Source organism: Terrapene carolina, unplaced genomic scaffold (assembly GCF_002925995.2).
Source record: "Terrapene carolina triunguis isolate 2854851 unplaced genomic scaffold, T_m_triunguis-2.0 Scaffold193, whole genome shotgun sequence".
In the NCBI taxonomy this organism is placed as follows: Eukaryota; Metazoa; Chordata; order Testudines; family Emydidae; genus Terrapene; species Terrapene triunguis.
In genome coordinates this window covers 1,789,225-1,812,783 of record NW_020664544.1, presented here as the reverse complement: position 1 = coordinate 1,812,783, position 23,559 = coordinate 1,789,225, and the positions used below count along the sequence as shown (strand labels likewise).

The 23,559-nt window shown below is 50.5% G+C and overlaps 1 protein-coding gene across 1 annotated transcript; it reads right to left on the bottom strand.

Moving 5' to 3' along the window:
• Positions 1 to 594: 594 nt before the first annotated feature.
• DNAJC7 (DnaJ heat shock protein family (Hsp40) member C7) lies at positions 595 to 11,905 on the bottom strand. Its single transcript, XM_024193451.1, has 13 exons — positions 11,816 to 11,905; positions 11,146 to 11,270; positions 10,942 to 11,055; positions 10,309 to 10,383; positions 8,145 to 8,263; positions 7,587 to 7,740; positions 6,721 to 6,885; positions 5,531 to 5,622; positions 4,149 to 4,222; positions 2,808 to 2,954; positions 2,384 to 2,536; positions 1,700 to 1,762; positions 595 to 881 (listed from the first exon to the last, which is right to left on the bottom strand). The coding sequence occupies exons 2-13, from the start codon at positions 11,218 to 11,220 to the stop codon at positions 844 to 846; spliced, it is 1,269 nt and encodes a 422-aa protein (XP_024049219.1). The 5' UTR covers positions 11,221 to 11,270; positions 11,816 to 11,905; the 3' UTR covers positions 595 to 843.
• Between the last annotated feature and the right edge of the window lie 11,654 nt (positions 11,906 to 23,559).

Sequence of the window (23,559 nt, the reverse complement as noted above, 5' to 3'; positions counted from 1 at the left end):
TTGCAATATGGAAAAACATCATAACCATAAAGGGTGTTTTTAGACCGTAGAAACAAACCAATCCCAACCTAGCAAAGCCATGTTTTAATCACATACGCTGCAAATAAATGACCGAGTGAATTAATTATGAAAGAGGAACTGAAAAGAAATTCACCCCAGACCAAATTAAATATCCCCTTAAACAAAGATGGGGCGTCTTGGAGTGGAAGCATTTAGAGCGCTTATTTCTAGCTGCCCCATAGGGAGTTCTCTCATATCCACGGCTCCCATAAATCTGAAGAAGGATTTCTCTCCAGTACGAAAACATTAAGATCCCTATTTGTCATTTACATTAATGCCCAGGTGTACATTCTCGTATAGCCATGGCAAACGAAACTGCAGCTGGCAAACAGGATGTAGCTGCTTGAATGTTATAAAAAACTCAGTTACGATTCAATTACTTACAAGTAAAAATGGGGTTCCAGAAACCCTGATGTGGTGCCATCCTGCACTCTGGAACCAACCAAAAGGAGCCATGAACAAGCTGGGTTGCCAGCAACAGGACCCTGGAAGAAGTCCGAACAGTCTGAAAACATGGGCCAGCATGGAGGGACCAAAAGATTCAAAACATTTTATTTTTTTTAATAAAGTTAACAGTAAAACAAAATTCACAAGCCTTCCCCGCCCCTCTCTTCAGCGCTGGTTTCCTCTTCTCACACAAAGCACACAGAGAGGTTTCCAACTGAGAAAATGAAACTGCTCTAAGTACAATGAGACATGATGAAGGCAGGAGTCTAATTATGTCCGTATTCAAGGTTAAAACGAGGATTTCAGGTGGGTGTATGTGGTTTGTATGTTTTTATTTTAGCCAAACTGGAAAAAGAAATTTCCCGGCCCAGAAGCTGAAAGAGAAAGTGAGAAATATTAGAGCTCGCGAGTCTCTCTCCAGAACAATGCTCGTGAACATCCGTGGAGCGCTGGGCAAACACGCAGCCCTTGGACAGAAACACAAGGGATGGGCTCCGGGCAGCCTAACTCCGCCACACAAACAGGGGAACGGAGTAACGCTGGCACAGGGTCAGTGCTGATACGTTAAAGGGGTCTGGAGAAAGGATTGCAAGGGCGAGAGTAATTTGCAAACAAGACTCTTCCCAGGTCAGGAGTCCGTGAGTTTCTCCCGTGGGTTGTATTAATGCTGGTTAAGTGCTGACCAGATGCTCAGCGCTGTACAAGCCACTCCTGTGCCAAGAGGCGTGCAATCTATGGGGAGCTGACCATGCACCAGGAGAAGGATGGTCAGTGTGGAGCATAACAGCATTTGCAACATCCCCTGGCCAACTCAAATGCAGCGACAATAGGCCGGGCCCTCCAGAAGGCCCCTGGGAGTTGTGTGCGTCTAACAGGAGACAGGACAGGCTAGCTATGCAACGTGTCTGATCAGACACCCTCCTTACCAGATTCAATGACCCAGCCAAGCCTATTTCTCAGCAACAGAACACCATTAGTGCCAAGTTTTCACACACCTCGAGGGGGAAGCTTTTCTCTACATAGGCCCCAGAAGCAGCCATCTGCTGGTGCACTGCACAGACCACGCACGCAAGCAGTGAAATCAAACATGAACCCTTTTGACCACTGACCTACGTCTGGGACGTTAATGTGACCGTCACGTATATGAACAGCACACACATTTCTCACGCTGGTGGAAAGACGTGTCACCTACCTTCAAAACTGAAGCCACCTGGCCCACCAAAGAAAGCCTTGAAGATATTGTTAGCATCAAAATCTACGGAGGGAGAAGAGAGTTGTAAGTTAGAGACATTGCTGGTGTTATTTCACATCTTTGTAGAGGCTTTTTAAACAAAGGATCCTAAAGTCCTTCACAAATGGATACACAAGCTGTGTGTAGACGGCTCGCTTTATCCACCACGGAAATGCAGCAGCAGGGAGCAGCGCTGCAGGGTCTAGGGCAGAGAGTGCAGACTCCCGGAGTCACCAGAGAGACAGACAAAGAGAGTAACTGCTAGAACTAGAGCTTGGTCTGGACACTACGGGCCAACAGGCTTATGGCTGGGATAAACATCATGCAACCAACAGGGACCAGGAGCTGTCAGCACCCAATCTCTTCAGCAGAACAGTGTCCCCTAGCTACAGGCTGGGGCACTGGTCAGTACTGACAGAGGGAAGGATGCCATCTGCTGAATCACCAACAGCCAAGGGCAGCCCTCAAGTGTTCCTTGGCCATCTCCCACCCAAGTATCGGCACAGCATGACCACGATCAGTTCACGGTGCCGTCGGACATAGCAGGCTGCCCACATTAGCAGGCGTTTAACACAAGCAAGGGAAGGAACAGCCCCTCCAGAAGTGAAGGCAGACCTGGCATCGCATGCTTGTGGGAGCACTTACCTGCCATGTTCATGCCATCCTCCTCCAGATCCTGCCCACTGTCGTAGCGAGCCTTCTTCTTGGGATCCGACAGGATGGTGAAGGCTTCTCCGACTTCTTTAAACTTCTTCTCCTCTTCTTTCTGTATTTCTGCGCTCGCCCCACTGTGCCGGTCTAAGGGGCAAAGACAGGTAGGGAAGCAGCTTTCAATTGCTGCCAAGCGTAGGTGGAAAACACTACACATTCCAGCCAACCATCGGCTTTTATGTACCACCATGGTCATCCTGCTGAAACAGTCATTAAAGAACTCAAACAATACAGCCCAGAGGGGGGCTCTGGAGGCTGGGAAAGTGCTTCCTCTGAAATTCTCTCTTCCGTTAACTTCTGCTCTCTGAAAAACCAAAAGCAGTGAGCTGCATGCTAACAGCAGAAAGCATTTCTCTACCTGGGTGATGCATGAGTGCCCGTTTCCTATAGGCCTTCTTGATCTCGTCTTCGGAGGCGTTTTTGTTCACCCCGAGGATTTTATAGTAGTCTTTCCTTTTGCTCTTTTTCAGTTCCACCTGGGCATTCTTTAGGCATTGCTTGTGTTCTAGAAAGAAGAGCAAGGCAGAGGCAGGCGCCTCGTATCACACGCAGCCTTCGGAGCAACAGAAGGAAGCATCCTTTGAGAATTAAAGACTTTGTTTTCTCTCGCTGTCCGCAGCTCACGTCCTTATACTTAACCCCAGGGGGCTGGGAAACAGGGGCCTAGGTACTACAGGCAGCCATAGCCTCTCGAGACGCCGCATTTTAGATACTGGCCAATCCCCACTCACATGACAATCCCTTTGCATTAGCTAGGTGCAATACCCAAGCCAAACCAGCCATCGAGTGCTGCTTCGGCCTTACATCTTTTCATCTTTGAGAACAGAGGAGACTCTTGTGCTCGGGCCTGGCACGTCAGGGACGGCTCCAACAGGACGGGTCAGCGAAGGCTGAATTTCCAGAGAAGTGTGACTTGCTCATCAATGGGGTGTGGGCACCTAACTCTGGTCCCTTGGAAAATTCCAGCCCCGGCTGATTCAATGTTAATGTTCTTGCAGCAGTGGTGCTCACTGCCCTGAGCCCCTGGCGGGTGCCTGGTACACCCGGCACTATCTTAAAACACCTCTGGCTGCTCCGCAAGGGGAAATGGCAGCACCCTCAGGGTGTCAATAAAACCTTAGCACTGAACATCTTCCCGCCCTGGGCAGTACTGTAGCCCTGGTGCTACAGAGATCAACTTAGCAACAGAACTGGGGAGGCTTTCATGCCACTGCTGCTAGTAACAGGCCCATGATTAGCAAAATACAGGCAGTTCTAGATCCCTGCGGTATCCAAGCATCTCCCAAACAGGTTAATTTACCCTCCGTTCCCCTGGGAGATGGAGACGTGTCCTGCTCCTCATTTTCACTGATGGGGAAACCAGGGCACAAAGAAATCAAGTGACTTGCCCAAGGGTAGAGCCAGGAATTGACCCCGTTCCGGATCTCAGTCCAGCGCCAATCACTAGACCACGCTTTACCCCCCGCCCCCAACACTGGGAGAGAACAAACTCTCATACCATTCCATTAAGCAGCTGTTCCGCAGCTTCGGGGGCTTTTCCCAACATCCCAACAAAGCGAGGGGCAGCATTAAAGCGGGAGGGGGCAGATCCATGCGTCCAATGGCAATTCAGAGCGTTTACCAGCGCTCCCACCTTACAAGAAACGCCTCTGTCAAGGGGCAGGTCGTGCGCACAGAAAGCGAGGGCCGATGCTTTTACCTTTTGTTTTCTCTGTCTGGTAAACTTTTTCATAATCCCTCACAGCATCTTCGTATTGTTCTGTGTCCATGTAACTATGCAAGGAAACAACTGTTACAATGGAACAGTTTAGAGAGACTAACAAAAACCACAGCAGCAGGGGGTAAATGATGAAGCTTCTGGAGGGATAAAACTACGGAGGGAAAGATGTGCATAGGACCCGCAGAAGCAAAACCAAAGGGGCTCAGTAGGGAGAGCCCAAGGTGGGATGCAAAGGGTGAGGACTAAAGCTCACAGCCCAGCCACCTGCATTTCTCAGGGGTAACCCACCAAGGAAACCCTGGCAGACTAAGCCTACGTTCTGGCGCTGACGTGCATCTGCCGTCTCGTTGTGCAGGAGGAATCCTAGCAAGTCAAGAAGCCATCTCTGATAGAATTGCTTCATCCATCTACCAGGTGCAGGAACTACCAGCAGCCACTGGCAATTCCAGGAAACTGAGGCAGAGTCAGACACTCGTTATCGTCTCTGGACAGTTACGAGTGATGAGACATTGCAGTTACTACCCCGAATTATCAGAGGGATCAATGGTGGCTGTCCACTGGCTGACGGACATGCAACACTGTCCCATTACCAGATATTACCGAGTCCTGGGGCGGGGGAGCCAACTTGAAGAAAAATATCCTGCACTTCAACTTAAAGAGTGATCTGACAGGGGGCCCCCAGTGGCCCTTTCAGCCTAGCAAGTGCCCAGGAAGCTCGGACACTGCCCAGGAGAAACACCAGGGGCCCAGGAAAAGGGAAACGCAGAATTTCTGATGGAGACTGTTGAAAAGACGTTAAAACCTGTCTCTGTGCAGCAAGTCCTCAGCCCCTGCATCTGAGAATGCATTGGACTGGGACAGCCAACTCTCCAAGCAGCAGCACCATCCCTAAAGCAAGGGGCCCAAGTGCTGGCGTTCACTGCCCAGGGTGCCAGGCACCGCGGGTTCAGAGACCCTCACCCAGAGCAGGGCAGCACAGCCACTGTCCCTGGAAGAGAGAGATTGGCCCTTTACAGGGAGGCATGAAAGGCAGGTCCTGCGACGGGTCTGTAAGCCAGGTTCACGGAGTGAGATTTCAACCACTCGGGGGACAGGACGTTGCTTTAAGCTACTTGATTAAATAACCAGCTCCCAGGGAGAACAAACCAAGGCTAAACGTGACCGGCAGCCTGCGGCATCAGGTCCACGACGGTGCCGTCGGGCTTCCCGCAGCCACCAGGCCCATACCTGGCTCCAACCGGAGCCTGCGTTCGCACACGCTGCCTTTCATCCCCGGTAAACTGGTCTCAGCTCTGCCAGCCAAGCAGCACTGCAGACAGCCGGTCCCCTGAACCTGAACCTCCCAGCCACGGCCTGCTTACCATTGTGCTCTCCTCAGGTATGCTTTGATATACGTGTCATCCAGTTTTATTGCATTTGTGCAGTCGTCTATTGCTTCTTCTAGTTTCCTAAGCTACAAAGCCAGACACACAGTTATTCAGGCCCCCCCTCGGGAGGGGACGGCTTTCGATACGGTTTACGCGACGCTGCAGAGACGGAGCTACGATCCCCGTGCAAAACGAAAGCCACAAATACACTGCTCATCTGGAGCCGCCTTTTCCCACCGGTCTGGCACATCCCCTTTCAGACCCTCCGTCTCTGCCTCACGGAACTCCCTGCCAGGACTCTGCTCCCCACCCCAGCCCAGAACTCGGACGGCACTTGGAGAAGCAGCAGATTTATTTTGATAAACCACCGACTGCTGCGGCTTAGAAGTGCGTTTGGAAAGGGGGTTGGGGGGGGGGGGCGCCAAGACTTGGCCCCAAACTAATTCCCAGGTGGGATTACAAATTGGCAAAAATTAAGACAATTTAAGGGGGTGGGGGTGGAAACCCACGTTACTGGTTTTCAAGCGTGAACTCCCCCAAAAAGCAATACACCACTGGAGCCAGATCTGGCTCCCCACTCCCACGGCCCGATGTTCTGGGCAGGCTTCATTGGTTTGAGCAGGCCTGGGTGAATGCTGAGGCAGTGGGGTGGGATTTCACACTGTGTGGGTCACATGATTAGCGAGGTATTGCTCGGGGTGGGGCTAGGTTTAGTAACCCCTCTGCTATAGTTTTCTTGGACGTCTGGCAAGGGCGCCAGGGCTTTGGACAGACGTCTTTTCTTTTTAGATGGAACGAAGTACAAGAAGTGATCTGCGGGTGCTGAAGTCTCCTCGTTCTCAGGAGGGGATTAAATAACTCCGCTGGAGAAGGGGATCTAAGGCCTAACTCTTCCCCTGGCTCGGGTTTCACGTCTTTAGGACAGTCGTGTCCCACGCTGTTGGGAACGCACCTACCCATGCGACCGGGAAGCCTAGCTCCCGGCCTGCAGTAAGGCGGGGACGAGCCAGCCCAGCCAAACCAGCTTCACCAAAAGAGAAATTTGGCACCATGCCTCGTTCTGGAACGAACGGTCCCTCGTCTGTATCCCCTGGGTTTCTCCTCCACGGTGAGGCAGTTTCTATCTGGGGAGTGCCTTGAGCTCCCAGGATGAACGCCCACCTGTAATGCTGCCTGGGTCTTACCTTTGAATTAACCGTCCCCCGGTTACAGTAGAGTTTGGCATTTGTTTTTATGTTATTTGGGTCTATCCCCAGTGCCTCTGTGTACAGTTCATATGCTAGTTTGTAATTGCCTTCTTTAAATGCTTTATTTCCATCTTCTTTCTTTGCTTTAAGTGCTTTGGCATTCTGAAAGAGAAAGTGCCCTGGGATGAGGGCAGACACTCTATAGATGACCTCAAAGCCCAAGGCTCACTGATCCCAAGACACACTTTCTAACTTGCTTTCAAACACAGCCCCAGACCATAGAACCTGACGCTTTGTCACCACCCCAGCTCCTTTCTGCTAAGAGAACTGCTAAAAACAGCCAGTGTCAGTCTCAGCCATTCCGCATGGGAAGAGGAGACTGTTTAAGGCTCAAGGTCAGAGCACAGCAAAAGGAAGGAACCCAACATTTTACAGCTTACCCAGCTTTGTGTTGCCTGACAAGGCGGGTGAAGCAGAACTAGATTGGAGAAGAGAGGCCGGGGCAGGAACTCGAGAGGAAAACCACTTCAAATGCAAGTCAAGCTGCAGAGCTTCACATTTGGACAGCCTACGTTAGACTTCACCGGAAGTCAGAGGCTAGAAACTGCAGCGAGAGGTCTCGGATTGCTCCAGAGAACAACAGGCAGGAGGGGCAGCCCGCAGAGGGGCCTAACCCCGGAGAGGTCTGTCAGTGGCTACCTCACAGGGAAGCAGCAGGTGGAGTTCAGGAAGGACTTGATGCACTGGCTACTGCAGTTTTGGGGAGGGGAGAGGGGAGGGGAAACACAGCAGGAAATGGGGAAGGGTGCATTTGAGCAGAACTGATTCATCATAAGCCATTGGCTCCCGGTCCCAGTACTTACTCGGCAGGCGAGACATGCTTTCTCGTGATCAGGGGCCATCCTGAGTGCCTGGATGAAGAACTGCACGGCCTTCTCGATACAGTCTTCATAGTAAAGGCAAAGACCTCGGACATAAAGGGCATCTGCGTTTGTGGAGTCCATCCGTAAGATGTCGCTGGAATAGCCAGACATGCACATTCAGAATCAAGTCTAAGCACTTTCGAGATGGCGTTTCCTTCTAACCATCAAGAAGGGTCTTGCTCCACCAAGGCGTTAGCTATTTTACCAAGCCTGAGGTCAGCGTGCTGCACTGGGAAGCGCAGGCAGGCCTGCGAGTGACATGGTGGGAAACCCAGCATGGTTTTTAAGCAGGTGGCCTTAGTAAGACTAAATGGCAGGGGGTGGAATTGGAGCATCTCTCCTAACCACACCTTGCACTGCAAAAGGAACTTCAGTGATTACACGCGAGTTTCCATCACAAAACCCCCCTCTCAGGGCTTTCCCACTAGGTTGAACAAACTCTCGCTGAGCTAGCACTCTTGGGACATCAGGGGGTCATTAGTACGTCAAGGCTCCTACCTAGCTACAGACTGTGCTTCTGGATAGCGACCCAGCAGTGCCAAACATTCGGCCTTGAGGATTTTGAACCGATGACAGGCAGGAGCGAACTCCAAAGCACGGTCCATGCAGAACACGACCTAGCGAAAGAAGAAAAGCAAGTGGGAACAAAGCAAACAGCCAAGAGCCAGATCTGAGAGATAGTGCTATCTCCGCACCAGCTGGGATGGCAGATTTGTCTTCAGACTGAACCAAGCAGACCCAGACAACTGCGTTCTCAATAGCTGAAAAAACACTTCAGTAGAAGCCTCCCCCATGCGTAGGGTCCTAAAGACCCCTCATTTGTGAAGACCTGCAGCTCGTCTTGTATTTCTAGCGATCCCATCTCCGGGGTATCCAAGCACCACAGACACAACGAAGGGTCACAGTGTGCCCCAGGGACAGCAATAGGAGAAACCCAGCCCTTCTAAGCCCTCTGATTCTATGGCGATAGGCACTAAGAAAACCCTCTGAGACAGACCATTATGCTCCCACGTTTCCTGCACTTCTCCCTCCCCATTAGTAGGGAGTGCGGGAAGCGGTAGCAACTCAATCGACAGAGACAGTTGGAACTGGACTGAACAAAGCACAAGATGCCAGGCAGGGACCAAAGCCGCACTGGCCTGTGATGGGCTGGGTGACCTAATAGGTCTTTTCCAGCTCTGGTTTCTCTGGTGGGGACAGCTGCAGGAGAACAGGAGCATTGTTCCGCAAAGGTTCATCTGCTCCTGGGGCCGGGCTCTCAATCCCCCGTTTGTGACATCACAATTAGCTGCTGTGGGGAGCACCGAGATGCTACAGATCGAGGAGCCTGATGCCTTCTGGGTGGGGAAGGACCAGGAGCAGCTCTCCAGAAACAAAGGTTTTGTTTCATGCCAACATCCCTAGCGAAGTGAGATGGGAGAAGTGAGGGACGGAGACACAGGCAGAGTTATTCCCAGATACAAAATCCAGATTGTGAAGAGCAGCTGGCCCAGCAGGACAATCAGATGAGGCAGAACTGGGATTTACCATTACAGAATCCAGAGCCTGGGCTTCAGGCATCTCCTCCTGCAGACTCTTATGAATAGTGCCCTTAACCCTGATGTGATGAAGAGACTGTCTCCTGCCCTGGGCCAAACCCTGACCTCGCATACATCCACTGACGGCAACTGCAGTTGGGTGAGAGTCACACTTGGGTGTCTGAGGGCAGATCTGTCTTTCAGGTTTCATGGCTACTCTCATTAAGGCAGGGCACGAGCGAGGCTTAGAAACAGCAGTGGAGGATGCCGTGAATAGATATGCATTCCCCCTTTATCCCTTTAACGCTGGCAGAGAACCTGCTGCTTTGTGAATAGGGATCCTGGGGATGTCTTATAGGACCAACGTTTGCTTTACAGCTGCTGAGAACATAATCGATGAGTAACACCCCCAGTCAACACCCCAGTCCCACCCATGCTCAGCCCAGCCTGCGCGGCTAACAGACGTTAGCTGGCGTAGTGCTAGATCAGCATAGCTCTGCCATCCTCACAGGGGCTCAGGGCCGCGGCGGGGAGAGGCGCCTGTCCCCCAGCACGGACCTGCCGCGGCGGGGAGAGGCGCCCCTCCCCGCTGGCCCCAATGTGGACCTGCCCTGGACTTTTGCCGCTGGGGGAGAGGAGCCCCTCCCCCAGCCCGGCCCCACCGGAGCTGCCACCAGGGAGCAGCGCCTCTCCCCTGGCCCCAAGCTGCTGCGGTGAGAGAGGGCGGGGGGGGGAGCCCCGGGACAGCCTGCAACCCCAAACCCCTCATCCCTGTCCCCACCCCAGAGCCCACACTCCAACCCTCTGCCCCCTCCTGAACTCTGAACCCCTCATTCCTGGCCCCACCCCAGAGCCTTGACCCTAGCCAGAGTCCTCACCCCCTGCACCCAATCTTCTGCCCCAGCCCTGAGCACACTCCCACACTCTGAATCCCTCGGCCCCACCCCCACCACATGAATTCTGTTACGTGCACCAATATGAAGGTGATGTGTTACACGTTACCTCCATATTGGTGCACATCATAAAATTCACTCCGCACATGGACATAAAAAATGAGAGGGACCCCTGTCCCTGACTCCTGCCGAGCCAGCCAGATCAGTGTTTTCTGGTCATAATGGGACAAAAAAGATCCCTGTTGATTTTACCTTCCTGAAATCTCGTTTCTCAAAATCAGTTTCAGCTATTCTCTCGTACTCCAGCACAGCGCTCGCATTCTTCAACTGAAAGAAAGGAGGGCACGGTCGGGTTCCACTCGCCTGGTCTGCACCACCATCGGATGGCATTTAAACCAGCCAGCGCCCAGGATATCAGAGCAGCCTCAGGAACAACAATACTCCGGAGACACCTTTGCTTTTCTAAAACCAGTTTAATGTGGGCCCCTGGGATCGGATGGCTTGATTGCCCTGGAGAATGAAGGCCTCTGCTCAACCACAGGCCAAGCAGAGCACAGACAACAGGAGGGCATGCGTCCACACACTGCCCCCCTCCACCACTCCCCGGATTGCCCAGTCTAGCTCCCACACCTCCACCAAGGAGGAGAGCACACACAGACGCAGTTTTGCAGTGTGGGTATCAGTCTGTTAAAAACTGGACTGAACCCTCAACTCATGTCACCTCTCCCCCCATCAGGCGGCTGCCCCACAGAGACACCATTTAGTCACTTCCAACCTGAGCTACACTTGATTCTGCAGCCCAGAGGCGAAAGGCTCCATAGCATAATCTTGCTCCCCTGGGCAGCCCCCACGAGGGGGCTATTTGGATCTCAGAGCGTTTTTTACCTCTTGTTGTGCCTGAGGGTTCGTGTGATCCAGTTCTAGAACTCGCTGGAAGCAGCGGCTGGCAGCCATGGCGTTCCCGAGAGAGAGGTGACATTTCCCTTCCCGTAGATGTCCCTGAGAAGACAGTTAGAAACGTGGCAAAAGTTCGCGTGGGGGGTTTCCAACGGGGAGTAACAATGATACACCGAATGGCTGGTCACCTACCCGTACAAAGGTATCATCCAATCGGACTGACTGTTGGGCATCTCCCAGTGCTTCCCGGAACTTCCCCAACATCATTAGGGTGGCTGCTCTGTTACCATAATAACTGGCATTGTTAGGACATGCGTCTGGAGAAAACATTACAGCAATCCCAGTTAGTGCAATGCAAAGGGCTACACAGATTGTCGACAGAGCACATTACAAGGTCACTGCTGGGTTCAAAATCACATTCCCCGTTTGCAAGTTCATACCCTACCTGAGCAGCTTAAAAATTACCTGGAGTCAGCCGTTTATATTTAGGAGCACCCAGAGGGATCGGAGTTCCCTTGTACAAGCGCATTGGAAATCGCATAGCGTCCTGTTCAGTGCCCATCAGCACGGTAACACTGCTGAGCCCACACGCAATCATTAACACTAAGGAGATCCAACTCAACCAGCCTGGCTGGACCAGACACAGACAGGGTGCTACATCGGGCAGCGCTACAGCCATCCCGGTAAATCTGGTGAGATCGTACACGGTAACTAACACATCTGTGTCACCGGGACACTTGGAAGAAGTTTCTTCAACGTGTGCCGTTAGCAACGTGAGTTGACCAATCTGCTGGTTTATTCCCCCCATAACCCAGTCGGATTCAGCGAGCCCCAGAACACGGTCACCAACAGTCGCTCTCACCTATGGCTTTTGTGTAGTAGTTGTATGCTTCATTGTAATCTTTCTTGGCATAATAAGCATTTCCTTGTTCCTTGAAAGTCTCTGCTTCTCTGAAAGAGAGTAAAATATCCCCCAGTGAGATGAAGAGCAGTATCGAGAGACACTGACTGGCCACCAAGGACCACATCCCCAGCTGCCTTAGCACAGCTCTGCACTGCTCTACTGGCGACACCTGGCTCTAAAGCTGGCCTACCTGGCCACTACAGAATTGCCCCTTCGATGGTACTCCTGGGGAAAGAGGGCACCCCATGTTCAGGGGACTCCCAGATGCTGGAACAGCCTCAGTGCTGTGCTAGGGGGCCAGCCAAGGATCACAGGAGCTCATGATGGATTCAGACCATCTTTGCACACTCCTCCCTTGAGCTGCACTAAGTGCTGGCCAGCCACCGCTCAGAATCTGGCCCCAGGGTATTTGTTCTTTCATTCTCAGAAACCAAGACCATTGCAGAAGCTTTTACAGAATTTACAGGTCCGATCCTGCAAGGTGCTGAACACCCACAACTGCCACTGAAATCAGCAGAAACCGAAGGTGCTGACCACCTGTCAGGAGCAGCTCCAGACCAGGCAGGAATGGCCCAGACCGCTGGAGAGGTCTCCTGAAGTCAGCAGGCTGAGGAGGGGCTCAGAACCACCTGAGAGCAGGCCCTAGGAAGTCTCCTAGAACATGCAACGTTCAGCCGGAGGCATCTCCCCCGAAGCCCTTGGAAGTTGAGCCTTCAGAAAACCAGAAGTAATTGCACCCACGGTCCATCTCACCACATTGGCAAGGCAGCCTGGCAGGGAACATGCACTGCCACCGTTCCATGCCCCACAGCCAGTCCTTTGCACCCCACATGTTAGGAAACGCTTCACTGAGGGACAAACTCTGTCTGAGGCGGCGGCGTAAGTCAGGCAGAACTGGGCCCTGTCACTGCATCTGCTGCTGAAACAGCATCGATCAACATTTACACATCCCAGCTGCTTTCTGGAGAGCTACCCGCTCTCCTCCCCTGCATGGCTTCTCCAAAGCAGCGTCACCTCTCAACAGGGCCCCGGCAATAGTGCCGACACACTGCTCTTTCGGGAGTTTAGCTACCAGGGCTTCCCAAGCTCAGGACCAACGAACCCGAATGGTTTGGTTTCCCTTTCTGTGCCACTGAACAGGTAAAATGGCCATGAGATGGAGGCTTTCAAGTATTAACTCGCCCTGTTCTAGGATGTATTTCAATCCGCACTGGGATAAAATCATTTGGGTCGTCACCATTGCACCCAGAGCTACAGAAATTAAAGCACCCGAGGTTTCCAATTATGCTCAGTCCTGCCGAAGGAGAACTCCCACAACGTACACCCGGCTAAAACCTCTTCCTTGGAGGAAGGCCAATTTCAGAAATCGAGCAACGGGCGGCAAGTCTACAGAGTACACACTTAATGATCCAAATCGCATTAGGGAGACAGTATCCCTTGGATTCCAGCTGGGCTAGTCCAGCCATAGATATAAGCAACTCCTTCCTTACCACACGAGGAGTCAACTCGCACAGGACACCTTCCTCCTCATAAAGGAAATGTCAGCCAACCGCTCCGTATATAGACTTCACAGCAGCAATGGGGCAAAGGCTGATGGCACTAAAATAGCTAAAGGGACATTCCAGCCTGCCAGAGCAGAGTTCCACAGTCAGTCTCAAACGCTCAGGTCACACCGGACAGGCTCCGAGCCGAGCGTCTCTGCCTTGTGAAAAGCCAGGGCCCAGAGAGTTACAGAAACCAGGAAAATCTCTTTTGAGGCCTTACCATGATTCTGCTCAGAAATGACGTGTTGTGAAGTCCAAGGCAGACACACAGCCCTGAAAATAGCTTTAATACGCCAACTCAAGCAGCACAGGCGTACAGAACAGGCAGCTCAAGGAGTCGTTAGCGCTATCCCCGGCCCCCCTCCTTCCCTGTAACGCCAGGGAAGGCACAAAGCCGATCAACCAATTTTACTGCTGGTGAACGTAAGCAATTTCTATCATCACTGTTAGCTTTGTGGTAGTGTCCAGAGGCCCAAATCAGGATCAGGCGCCTTTGCACTACAAGCTCTACCAAACTCACAGGCCGGTATCAGCCTATCTTGAAGAGCGTACAGTCTAGTCGATCAAGGAAGGTACAAGCAGGTATCCATTTGGTTCCATTTTATTTTTAAAACCTACAATTTACAAAAATGATGTGCGGCTCAGGCTCTGAACAAGCGGCACCCCTCTGCCAGCACATGGCGGGCACCTCTTACATCCTCTTTTGAGACCCCGAGTGAGACTGAAGTGGTGCCAAGGCATTGTGTGAGCTCTGGAAAGCAGAGATTTCACCCTTCATGACATCCTGGCCAGGTAAGGGTTGGGTGCCACTCTGTAGAGCCACTGCTACAATGCATATGGGCCAGGACATCAGTTCTCAAAGTGTGGAATGTGCACCACTGACGGTACATGGGCCGGCTTAAATTACAGTAGCCGAATACGAGTCCATTCCGACCACACCGAGTAACTTTACAAAGGAAACACGCCAACACTCCTGAGTGTTAGATGAGGCATAAAGTCAGAGACCTGCTGGTCCCGAGCCTATTCTTTAACATTGACGTTGTCGGACAGTTGTTGGACAGACACAGTAAATGACAGTCCGTGAGCCAAAGAGTCCAAGCTGAAGACACCTTTCAACCCCACCCGCTGATTAAATCTGGCCCTCTCTGTAAGGAGCGAACACTGCCACGGCCCCTTTCTGCCCGAAGGAAGGCATTTCAGCGGGCGCGAGCTGAAGGCAAGCTGAAGCGAACAATGCAAGCTATGTTTGGCAAGCCCACTAAAAAAGGAACAAAGGGAACTGTGTGGGGGCAAGTTAACATGTTTTTAACCTCATTCGGGCTTGCCATTGGCCACTCCCACACAACTGCCACAAGCAAAGGGCTGTTTGTCAGCTGGCAAAACAATCGATAGGGAGTGCTACCACTCCAAGGGCCTTCAGGGTCAGGGCTAAAATATGTGCTGCTCACTTTCATTTTTAATCTCGTTACCAATTAGGTTCAGCTCAGGATGCTGACAACAGGCAAGCCCCAGGTCTAGTGTCACTCACTGCACTGGCCAGACACACCAGGGACCTCCCTGGCCCAGTACGTTTATGTTTACTTAAAACAATCAGAGTCCAGGGGTGACTGGGTGGCAGAGAAGCGAGCTGCCATGTGGTGCTCTGAGAGTGCACGTCCCAAACTGGGAGTGCTGGGAACGCAACAGATCCAGGTCCCTCTCCCTCGGTTTCAGTGGGTTCACTTCAGGGCCTTGAAAGGTATCTAATAAGTTCCCATCCACCCCCTAGCTTGAGTCTGGTCTGAATGAGCTTTCACCTCTATCTGGTGGGAAGCTGCCGACATGCCCTCCTCACCCATGTTCTTCCCGCTAACATCCCCAGGGACGGCATCATGCCAAGGTTCCCATCAGAACTGAACCCTCTGCTGCTGTGGTCGAAACCTGTAATCTCCACCCACACCCACCAAGTCAGCCTGGGGATATGCACAGTGGAGTGTGTCGGAACACGCGGCAAGTGTCAAAGTAGAACTCTCCACCCGCACTTCTTGAGAGCTAGACAAAGATGCCCCCTACTTGACTTACAGCAAAAGGAAAAAATCTGTTCTGGGAATGAAAAATCACTTTTTAAAATGGAACTGTCCTGAGAGACTGACAGCATGTGCTCCTCCTGAGTGGAGCCGAGCTGGTGAACAAGCACAGTGTAAAAGATACATGCAATGTACATCTCATCGGTGCCATGCTGTAGATCTCTCTCTCAACTCCCTGAGTAGGGATTGTTTCAGTAACTCGTGCCAAGGGGATGGATTTGTACCACTCGTCGTGACGGGATTTTCACTCCGTAAAATAAGACACCCATGCACCATGGCCACTTCTGAACACGAGGAGGGTTGAAGCATTCAGAAGGCAGTGAAGGAAGTGACTAGAAGTTTCCTTTCTAGCGTCTATGGTCCCATTGCTGTGGTTACATATTCTGAAGAACAGGGCAGCAAGGATCATTGCCAAACCTGATCTCTCTTGGACTGCCGAGCCACTTGCTAGAAGTAAGCGGATTGTCTCGTGTAAATCTTTAAGCAACTTTACCAGTCATTATGCAATGCAGTGTTTCTAGTGGTTCCAGCTGTAGGGCTGTAAGCCAGGACTCCTGGGGTTGTTCCCTGACCGCCAGTGAGTCAGTCACTGACCTCTGCGCTTAATCACCCCATCTGTGAAAAGGGTGGTTAAATACAGACCTACCTCACAGGAGAGCTGTAAGGCTCCGTAGTGCTTACAAAGCCCTTTGAAATAATCTGATGAAGAGTACGAGGATGGTTGTTTCTATTTAGTGTTGGTTGGGTTTCCTAGACACAGCACTTCGCTGACATGTCAAACCTCAGTGGTTGGATAACCTTACCAGAGAGGAAGTAAACATGGCTGCCTTTATTGTTTACACGCCTTTAAAGCTGAACGATGAAGTCTTGCAAGAAAATCCAAGTGGCTTCAAAACCTGTAGGCAGAGTCGCTGGGTTTGCAAGATGCAAGGCGTGAGAGCCCGGGAACAGAACGGCAGCGTCTCTCCCCAGTTGTGTTCCAACACACAGAAAACTGTTCTTGTTTACCACTGTCTCTGGCTATACTAACAAAACAAATGCAGATCTCCTGATATCATTAGTAATTGTTTCAATCCAAACAGATGCTGCAGCCTGAATGAGATCATTCTGCATCTCACACTGATGTAGGCTGCATTCCCCACTTGCTGCTTTGCTAAAAATACAATCCAGGCCTGAATGGATTCCTTTGTTCGGAGAGGTCAGTGTCTCTTCAGGGCCTCTCCGTGGTGAACCTAGGGGGTGGGGAGGAACAGAGCCACATCAAGGGACTCACTAAGAACCGTCTCTTTCATTGCCTGCAAGCACTGAGAGCGCTGCTAGGAGCCAGCTGTCTGAAACAACTCCCTTCTCCTGAAATTTGGTGACCTGCGAACTGCTTGGTTAACAAGCTTGTCATGTGCTCTCAGTTCTCCAGGTGCTGCAGCCAGTCCTACTCCATGGCCCAGCTCAACCTGAAAGGCTCCTCGGACTCCTTTCATGGGAAGAACATTACTGATACCTTCTCCCCTAGGATCTGCCACATCCTCACTGGAGATGCGTATCCTCCTCCAGAAGGGCAGTGGTCTCAACAACTCCCCTCTGAACTATTCAACCCCAGTGGCTGGAGGGGCTGGTAGGCCCTCTGCTCACCCTGCCTCTGCAGCAATCCCAACCCTTGCTAGTTCTTGGAACAAACCGCCAAGACAGACAAGCCACCCTGCACAACAGTGAGATGGTCCCAGATTAGCCCAAGAGCTTTTGAGCAGCATCTTTCATCTGCCTCCTACCACCATATAAATCCTAACACAGATTTCCCCCTGCTCTAGCTTGCAACCATCCTCTAACATACTAGCATCAACCCAAATCGCATCCCTGATTTTTATAGCATGGAAACAGAGGCGCAGCCAAGAACAAGTCATTTCCAGAATGAGCAGAGCCTTCTGAGCTCCGTCTGAACCCCACCTCCCAAATGGAGCTGTTGCACCAGCCTTCCTACCTGGCTGGCACTCTGCAGCCATCCGATCTCTGAATGTGTAACTCAGGTCTGTACAATCTACTGAGGTGGCAGACTGAATGCCTCCCACCGCCATCACTCCTCTTTCACTTCCTGCCTAAACTGCAAAGTACTTTAAGCTTATCTGGGAACTAAAGAGCTGGCCAAAAGTTCCAGAAAGTCAAGTGCTTAGCTTTGTGTTTAGGAGGCGCTCCAAGGTCAAACTCCAGGCTGTTCACATTTTGACTTGCTTTCTAGGCAGCTCGCCTAGTGCCCCTCCATGCAGAGGTCTGTTTGCAACTCGAAACTCTCTGGGCTAACAATAGTGAATCCCCAGGAGGTCCAAGCAACCCCTCTAGTCACTTGCAGGGGCAAAAGGCCACAGTCAACTTGCTTCATTGATACATTCAAGGCATTTTGCTACAGGATATGGAGCCTTTCAGCTGAAATCCAGCCCAGACCTCTGCCATCAGATGCTATTCAGATACCTATGTGTACGGATACGATTTAGTCACAGAGGTCACGGATTCTGTGACTTTATCGGACCTCTGTGACTTCTTTGGCTTCAGCCGGGACTGTGCCTTCCCCCGTCCGTGGTGGTGGGGCTCGGGCTGTCAGTCCCCCCCTCCGTCCTCCCCCCCTCCGCCGCTTCAGCTGTCATTCCTCCCCCCCCGTTATTTTTAGTAAAAGTCACAGACAGGTCATGGAACTGTTGGTTATTTTTAGTAAACGTCATGGTGACAAAATCTTCATCTTACCTGTGTGAAATGAGCTTAAAACCAGCCTAGCACTACACACCCCTCTCCCCCCTGCATGCTGACAGTCTCAGCAGAGAAGCCAAAGAATGAATGGGTCACAGCACAGAGGGGTCGCCTCTCTCACCCCTAGAGATGCTTCTTTCAGGTCAGCGATGAGAAACAGCGGCTGGGGAATGAGAGGGTGGAGGCAACATGTGAAGCTTATAGTATACTTCCATACTGCTGTCGTCAGGCTGGTCAAAGCAGCCTCTCACATCACTCTAAACTCAAACTAGACTTCTTAAAACTTAAATCATGATCTTATCCTGCAGCTAGACAAGGTCACCTGGGAGCCAGCCTCATTACAATACAAAGCAGCACTGTAGCATGTCAAGCAGCACATTCCTCTGTGCATCAGCACCCCCTACTGATCAAGGAGCGATGCTGCCACCAGTTGCTTAGTGCAGGATATTGAGCTGATTAAAGAGGACCTATAGCAGGGGTTCTCAAACTGGGGGTTGGGACCCCGCAGGGGGTCGCAAGGTTATTACGGGGGGGGGGTCGCGAGCTGTCAGCCTCCACCCCAGACCCCGCTTGCCTCCAGCATTTATAATGGTGTTAAATATATAAAAAAGTGTTTAATGTATAAGGGGGGGGGTCGCACGCAGAGGCTGGCTGTGTGAAAGGGGGCACCAGTACAAACATTTGAGAACCACTGACCTAGAGCTCACAATAGGTAGGAAGGAAGGTGGGGAAATCCACTGGCTGTGCAGGCAGATGCTTGTGTTTATCTACCGATTCACCTCAAAGGGTACTGGAGTTTTTGAATTCCACAAATATAACGCCATAGCGGGGGAGAGGGGGGTGTGGGTAGCAGCATAGCCTACTCCACAGGAATACCCCAAACCAGTGTTTCCCAACGACCAGTCCATGGACCAGCGCCAGTCCCTGAGCGCTCCCTGACATCGTTTAGGAAGGCAGCAAGCCAGTCCCTGGGATCAATAAGGTTGAGAACCACTGCCCTAAATAATTTCTGGTGAAGACAACATCCACTCTGCCTCTTTTATAACACTCACGGAAGGGCCTCGTGCCAGAAATATTCTGCTTCCGTTTTGTTTGCATGGAAACAAACTTGGACTCAAGGGCTATTGTGGTGCTAGAGTTTTAAATAGTGCAGCTAGAGAAGCCCTTTGATAAGACAAACTGAAATCAAGGAAACCGACTGGTCTTAATAAGTAACCAACCCACATTTCTGATAAGCCGATGATCGTCTATCTACAATAGAGAATTACTCAACCAAAAAAAGGAGCTTGTACGATGCTTTGAAGACATACGGCTCTACATACATTTTAAGTATTAAATATTTAATTTTTGTACACCTACTCTACACTGATTCTATAAAGAGAATTATTCAAACCCTGCAGTGCGCTCTGTATTCACAGTAGTTTAGTATTTGTGTGAAGAATTCTTTTCAGCACCACTGGTTATTTTAAAAACAGAACTCCACTGGCCTTGGACACTGGAAGTCCTATTGATCCACCGCATAGGTACAGTACTAATGTACCTCATCCATGAACAGAACGTCTTCCGGCTTCATGGCCAATTAAACCTTTGGTTTGCTGCTGAGACTGTCAACAAAAGAGTCAATTAATGAGATTTGTTCACTTGGAGACCCACCAACTCATTTCACATGAGATGGTAGCGATCCCCTCACTACTGAGCTACACTAGATTTGAACTGGCAATCGAAAGGTGAAGTCTTCTGACCCCAAGATGAGGGAAAACTCAAATTCTTTGGTTTGGGACATTTTTTCTTCATTGTGTAAATCTCACACTCTCCATTTTACAAAGGTAACTATGATGGCACAGCCACTCTGAAGCTGGTACCAAATAGTAAAGGAAAAGGTCTGATCAAGGAACTGTTAATCCTAATTTTAATTTAGCAATGAGACTTTTTAAGATACCTCTTTTTAAGATACTTCTTCCACATCATTCAGCACTGAAGAATGAGGGGAAACATCCCCCCACATATATGCACAACAGATAGACTCTGGAGCTGCCAAGCAGATGGCCGAGAAACTATTTATCCGATAAAAAATGAAGTGAAATAAAGCTTCAGAAATCAACTGAGCCACAAGAAAACCGTTTCCATGGTCTAGAAATCTTTTTAAAAAACTCCCCCTCTTATGGATATGCTGATCTGTGATTGGATCAGAACACAGAATTTAAGCCAATCAGAATGCAGCTGTTCAACAATAACTGTCACTAACTGCACCATCATCAGATAAAATTAGTGCAGTTACATCCATCATTTTCCATAAGTATCCCTGGAATTTATGCAACAGCAGGCAACCATTATCTTGTGACCATATTCCATTCCTTCCACTGATAAGCCTCTTAAACAACCTGCAAATGACACATTCAGTTTATTTGCAGCTGTTTCAGTGCAATGCCAGGACAATTACGCTGAAATACAAATCACTGCTTTGCTACCGTCTATCTTCTCCTCCAGCTCGGGGAGCAGAAGCAGCCATCAGGGACCATTTTAGTACATTTGGGCAAAGGTTAGTCCAAAAACACATTTGTATCAAAATAATTTACACAGGTTGTGGGGTGGGTTTTTTTTTTTATTGGAAATTTACCCACTCACCCTACAAAAGCTGTAGTGAAACATCAGGTTCCTGTGCCTAGTCTGCCTAAGTCCAACAATGCTAAGCACTTACATAGCACAGTCAACCTGTGGAACTCTTTGCCAGAGGATGTTGTGAAGGCCAAGACCATACCTGAGTTCAATAAAGAACTAGATAAGTTCATGGAGGATAGGTCCATCAATGGCTATTAGCCAGGATGGGCAGGGATGGTGTCCTAGCCTTTGTTTGCCAGAAGCTGGGAATGGGCGACAGGGGATGGGTCACTTGATGATTCCCTGTTCTGTTCATTCCCTCTGGGGCACCTGGCATTGGCCACGGTCGGATGACAGGACACTGGGCTAGATGGACCTTTGGTCTGACCCAGTGTGGCCGTTCTTATAGCACTTTGCATGGTTCAAGGGGCTTTACAGACATTAGCTACGTCTCCAAACACCCTCTTTAACACAGCTGAGCAGTATCCCAATTTTACAAATGGGTAAACTGGGCCAGAGAAGCTAAAGAACTTGCTCAAACCCAGAGAGGAGCTTCATGGCAAAGAGAAGATTAACACTCAGGAAGTTCTTGACTGCAGGCATCTGCTCAAAGCAAGAGGTCCCAAGCTCTGAGCTACCAAGAGGGGATGGGAACATCTTGGAAGTAGCATATTAATTCCGTCCTTTAACACCTCCCCTCTAGGTGACCCTGGAATAGTGTTGCGCTGACAGCCCGCAATCAGATTAAAAGACAGGATCACCCCAACAGGAAAGAAGAAAGCCTGGGAATCCCACACTCAAAAGGACAACCACTGGATGAAAGATTGAACCTTAATGACCCAGGACTGAGGTACTGTTCCTATCCCATCAAGGCAGTTGAGTGAGCTAGGTTGCTTTTGCTCTCCATTCCCAGGGTTCTATCTGGAGTGGGCCAGGAACCAACCCTCCCACTGAGGATGTCAGAGTTCTTCTGTTTCTGGGACTCTTCAGTCCTTTCTATGGGTCATTTTATTCATGACCAGTTCATTTCCTGCAGCTGCCTTCTGAACTCAGGTATGGAGGAAGAGAGAGGTTGGTGCTAGAGATCTCTGTAGTAGGAAGACTGAGCCCAGTTCATGATTTTTCATTGTTGATACTTTTAATATTTACACTAGTAATTTAAAAGTGAACAAAGCCCTGAAGAAAATACTATAAGGAACAATCTTACATTAGCCCGGGGAGGGGGTGGATTACATGAAACTTAGCAGGGCTCTCCCAGCACTAATCAATTCATTAAGGCAATGATACATGGATATTTTATGCAGCATGCAGGTGGTTTTTTAACAATGTTATTTATCTATTTAATTAACAGGGTGCTACAATACTTCCAATGCCACTCCCTTGGCCTGCACCCTTTGATAGCTAATAAGCAGCACACATACCTCAGCCCTTCACCATCATTTTGAAACTGGCACTACCCAGAGGCCCCTTTCAGTTTCATTTTGTCCTACTGCTTCAGTCAGGTGCTAGAGTGACAGGCTCAGCCACACCATGTACAGACATTGTATTCCTCCTGAGACACCAGACTGCTGAGATTCAGCTCAGTTTTGCACACTAGAACTAGCACAGTGTTTCCTAAAGGCTGATCTAGTAATTTCACCCCCTGCTGTGATTGCCACAGCTCAGCAGCAGGTGGTAATAAAAGAACTTGCTCTTGTAAAGAAAATTCATTACCAGAGGAAAGGGCTGGGATCCTCACCACGCCTGGCCTCAGATAGTATCTGCACCGCCGGGCAGAATTTGCCAGCTAGCTTTGGGGATGAAGGAGGCTTGGTCTTTCAACAATTACTAGGTGGGGAAGAACGCAACTGCCCTAGTACTTTCAACACCCAATCCTGCCTTCAAATACACAGGTCATGCGTCTGACGAAGTGGGGATTCACCCACGAAAGCGCATGCGCCAATACATCTGTTAGTCTATAAGGTGCCACAGGACTCTCTGTTCAAATACAGAGTGTACTTTGGAGAGCCAACATGCACAGTGACCATTTCCCCAAGGAGCATGGTAACACGGGACAGGTATTGGAGAGCAGGACTCCATGCTATCAAAAATCTCAAACAGTGACTGTTCTGTTACAGGTACGTGCAATTAATGAGGATCCGTGACGTCCTCAGGCCCAGGAGTTAGAGAAGGGAAAAGGATCTGAACCTTCTTCAAGGGTTTTGAGCCATGAAGGTTCCCCCCTCCACCACAACATGCACACTTTAACCCTTTAGCTCCCTCTCCGGAGCAGACCTCAATCTGGCAAAGAAAGGCGTCTGCAGGCGCTAGTCAACACTGCCCCTAGGCAGAAACGATGGAACACACGGAAAGACCAAAGCCAAGTTCAAGGAAGCCCAGATTTGCTGCCTATCAGTGTTTTCTATAGCACCCATCACTGTAGGCCAACTGGCACCATACAGCAGGCTGAGGTTTGCTGTACTGCACGAAGTTTGACCAAAAGAAGATTGAACCTTTTCTATAAAATAGACAGTGACTGGACCCACCCCTGCCTTTAACACAGGGGCATGTCCAGCAAAGGCCACCGAGCTTAGCATCTGACATGCAGCCAAAGCCCTTCTGAAACAAAGCATCGCATGCAGGGAGCCACAGGCCCTGCTCCCCACCTCTGGCATCCCTCACCGCCCTTAGTAAAGGGCAGCCGGGGCCTGAATTTAAGAACTTCACTGATTCCACGCCGAGCACCCCTGTCCCAGGGCTGAATTCAGTCCTGCAGACCCAG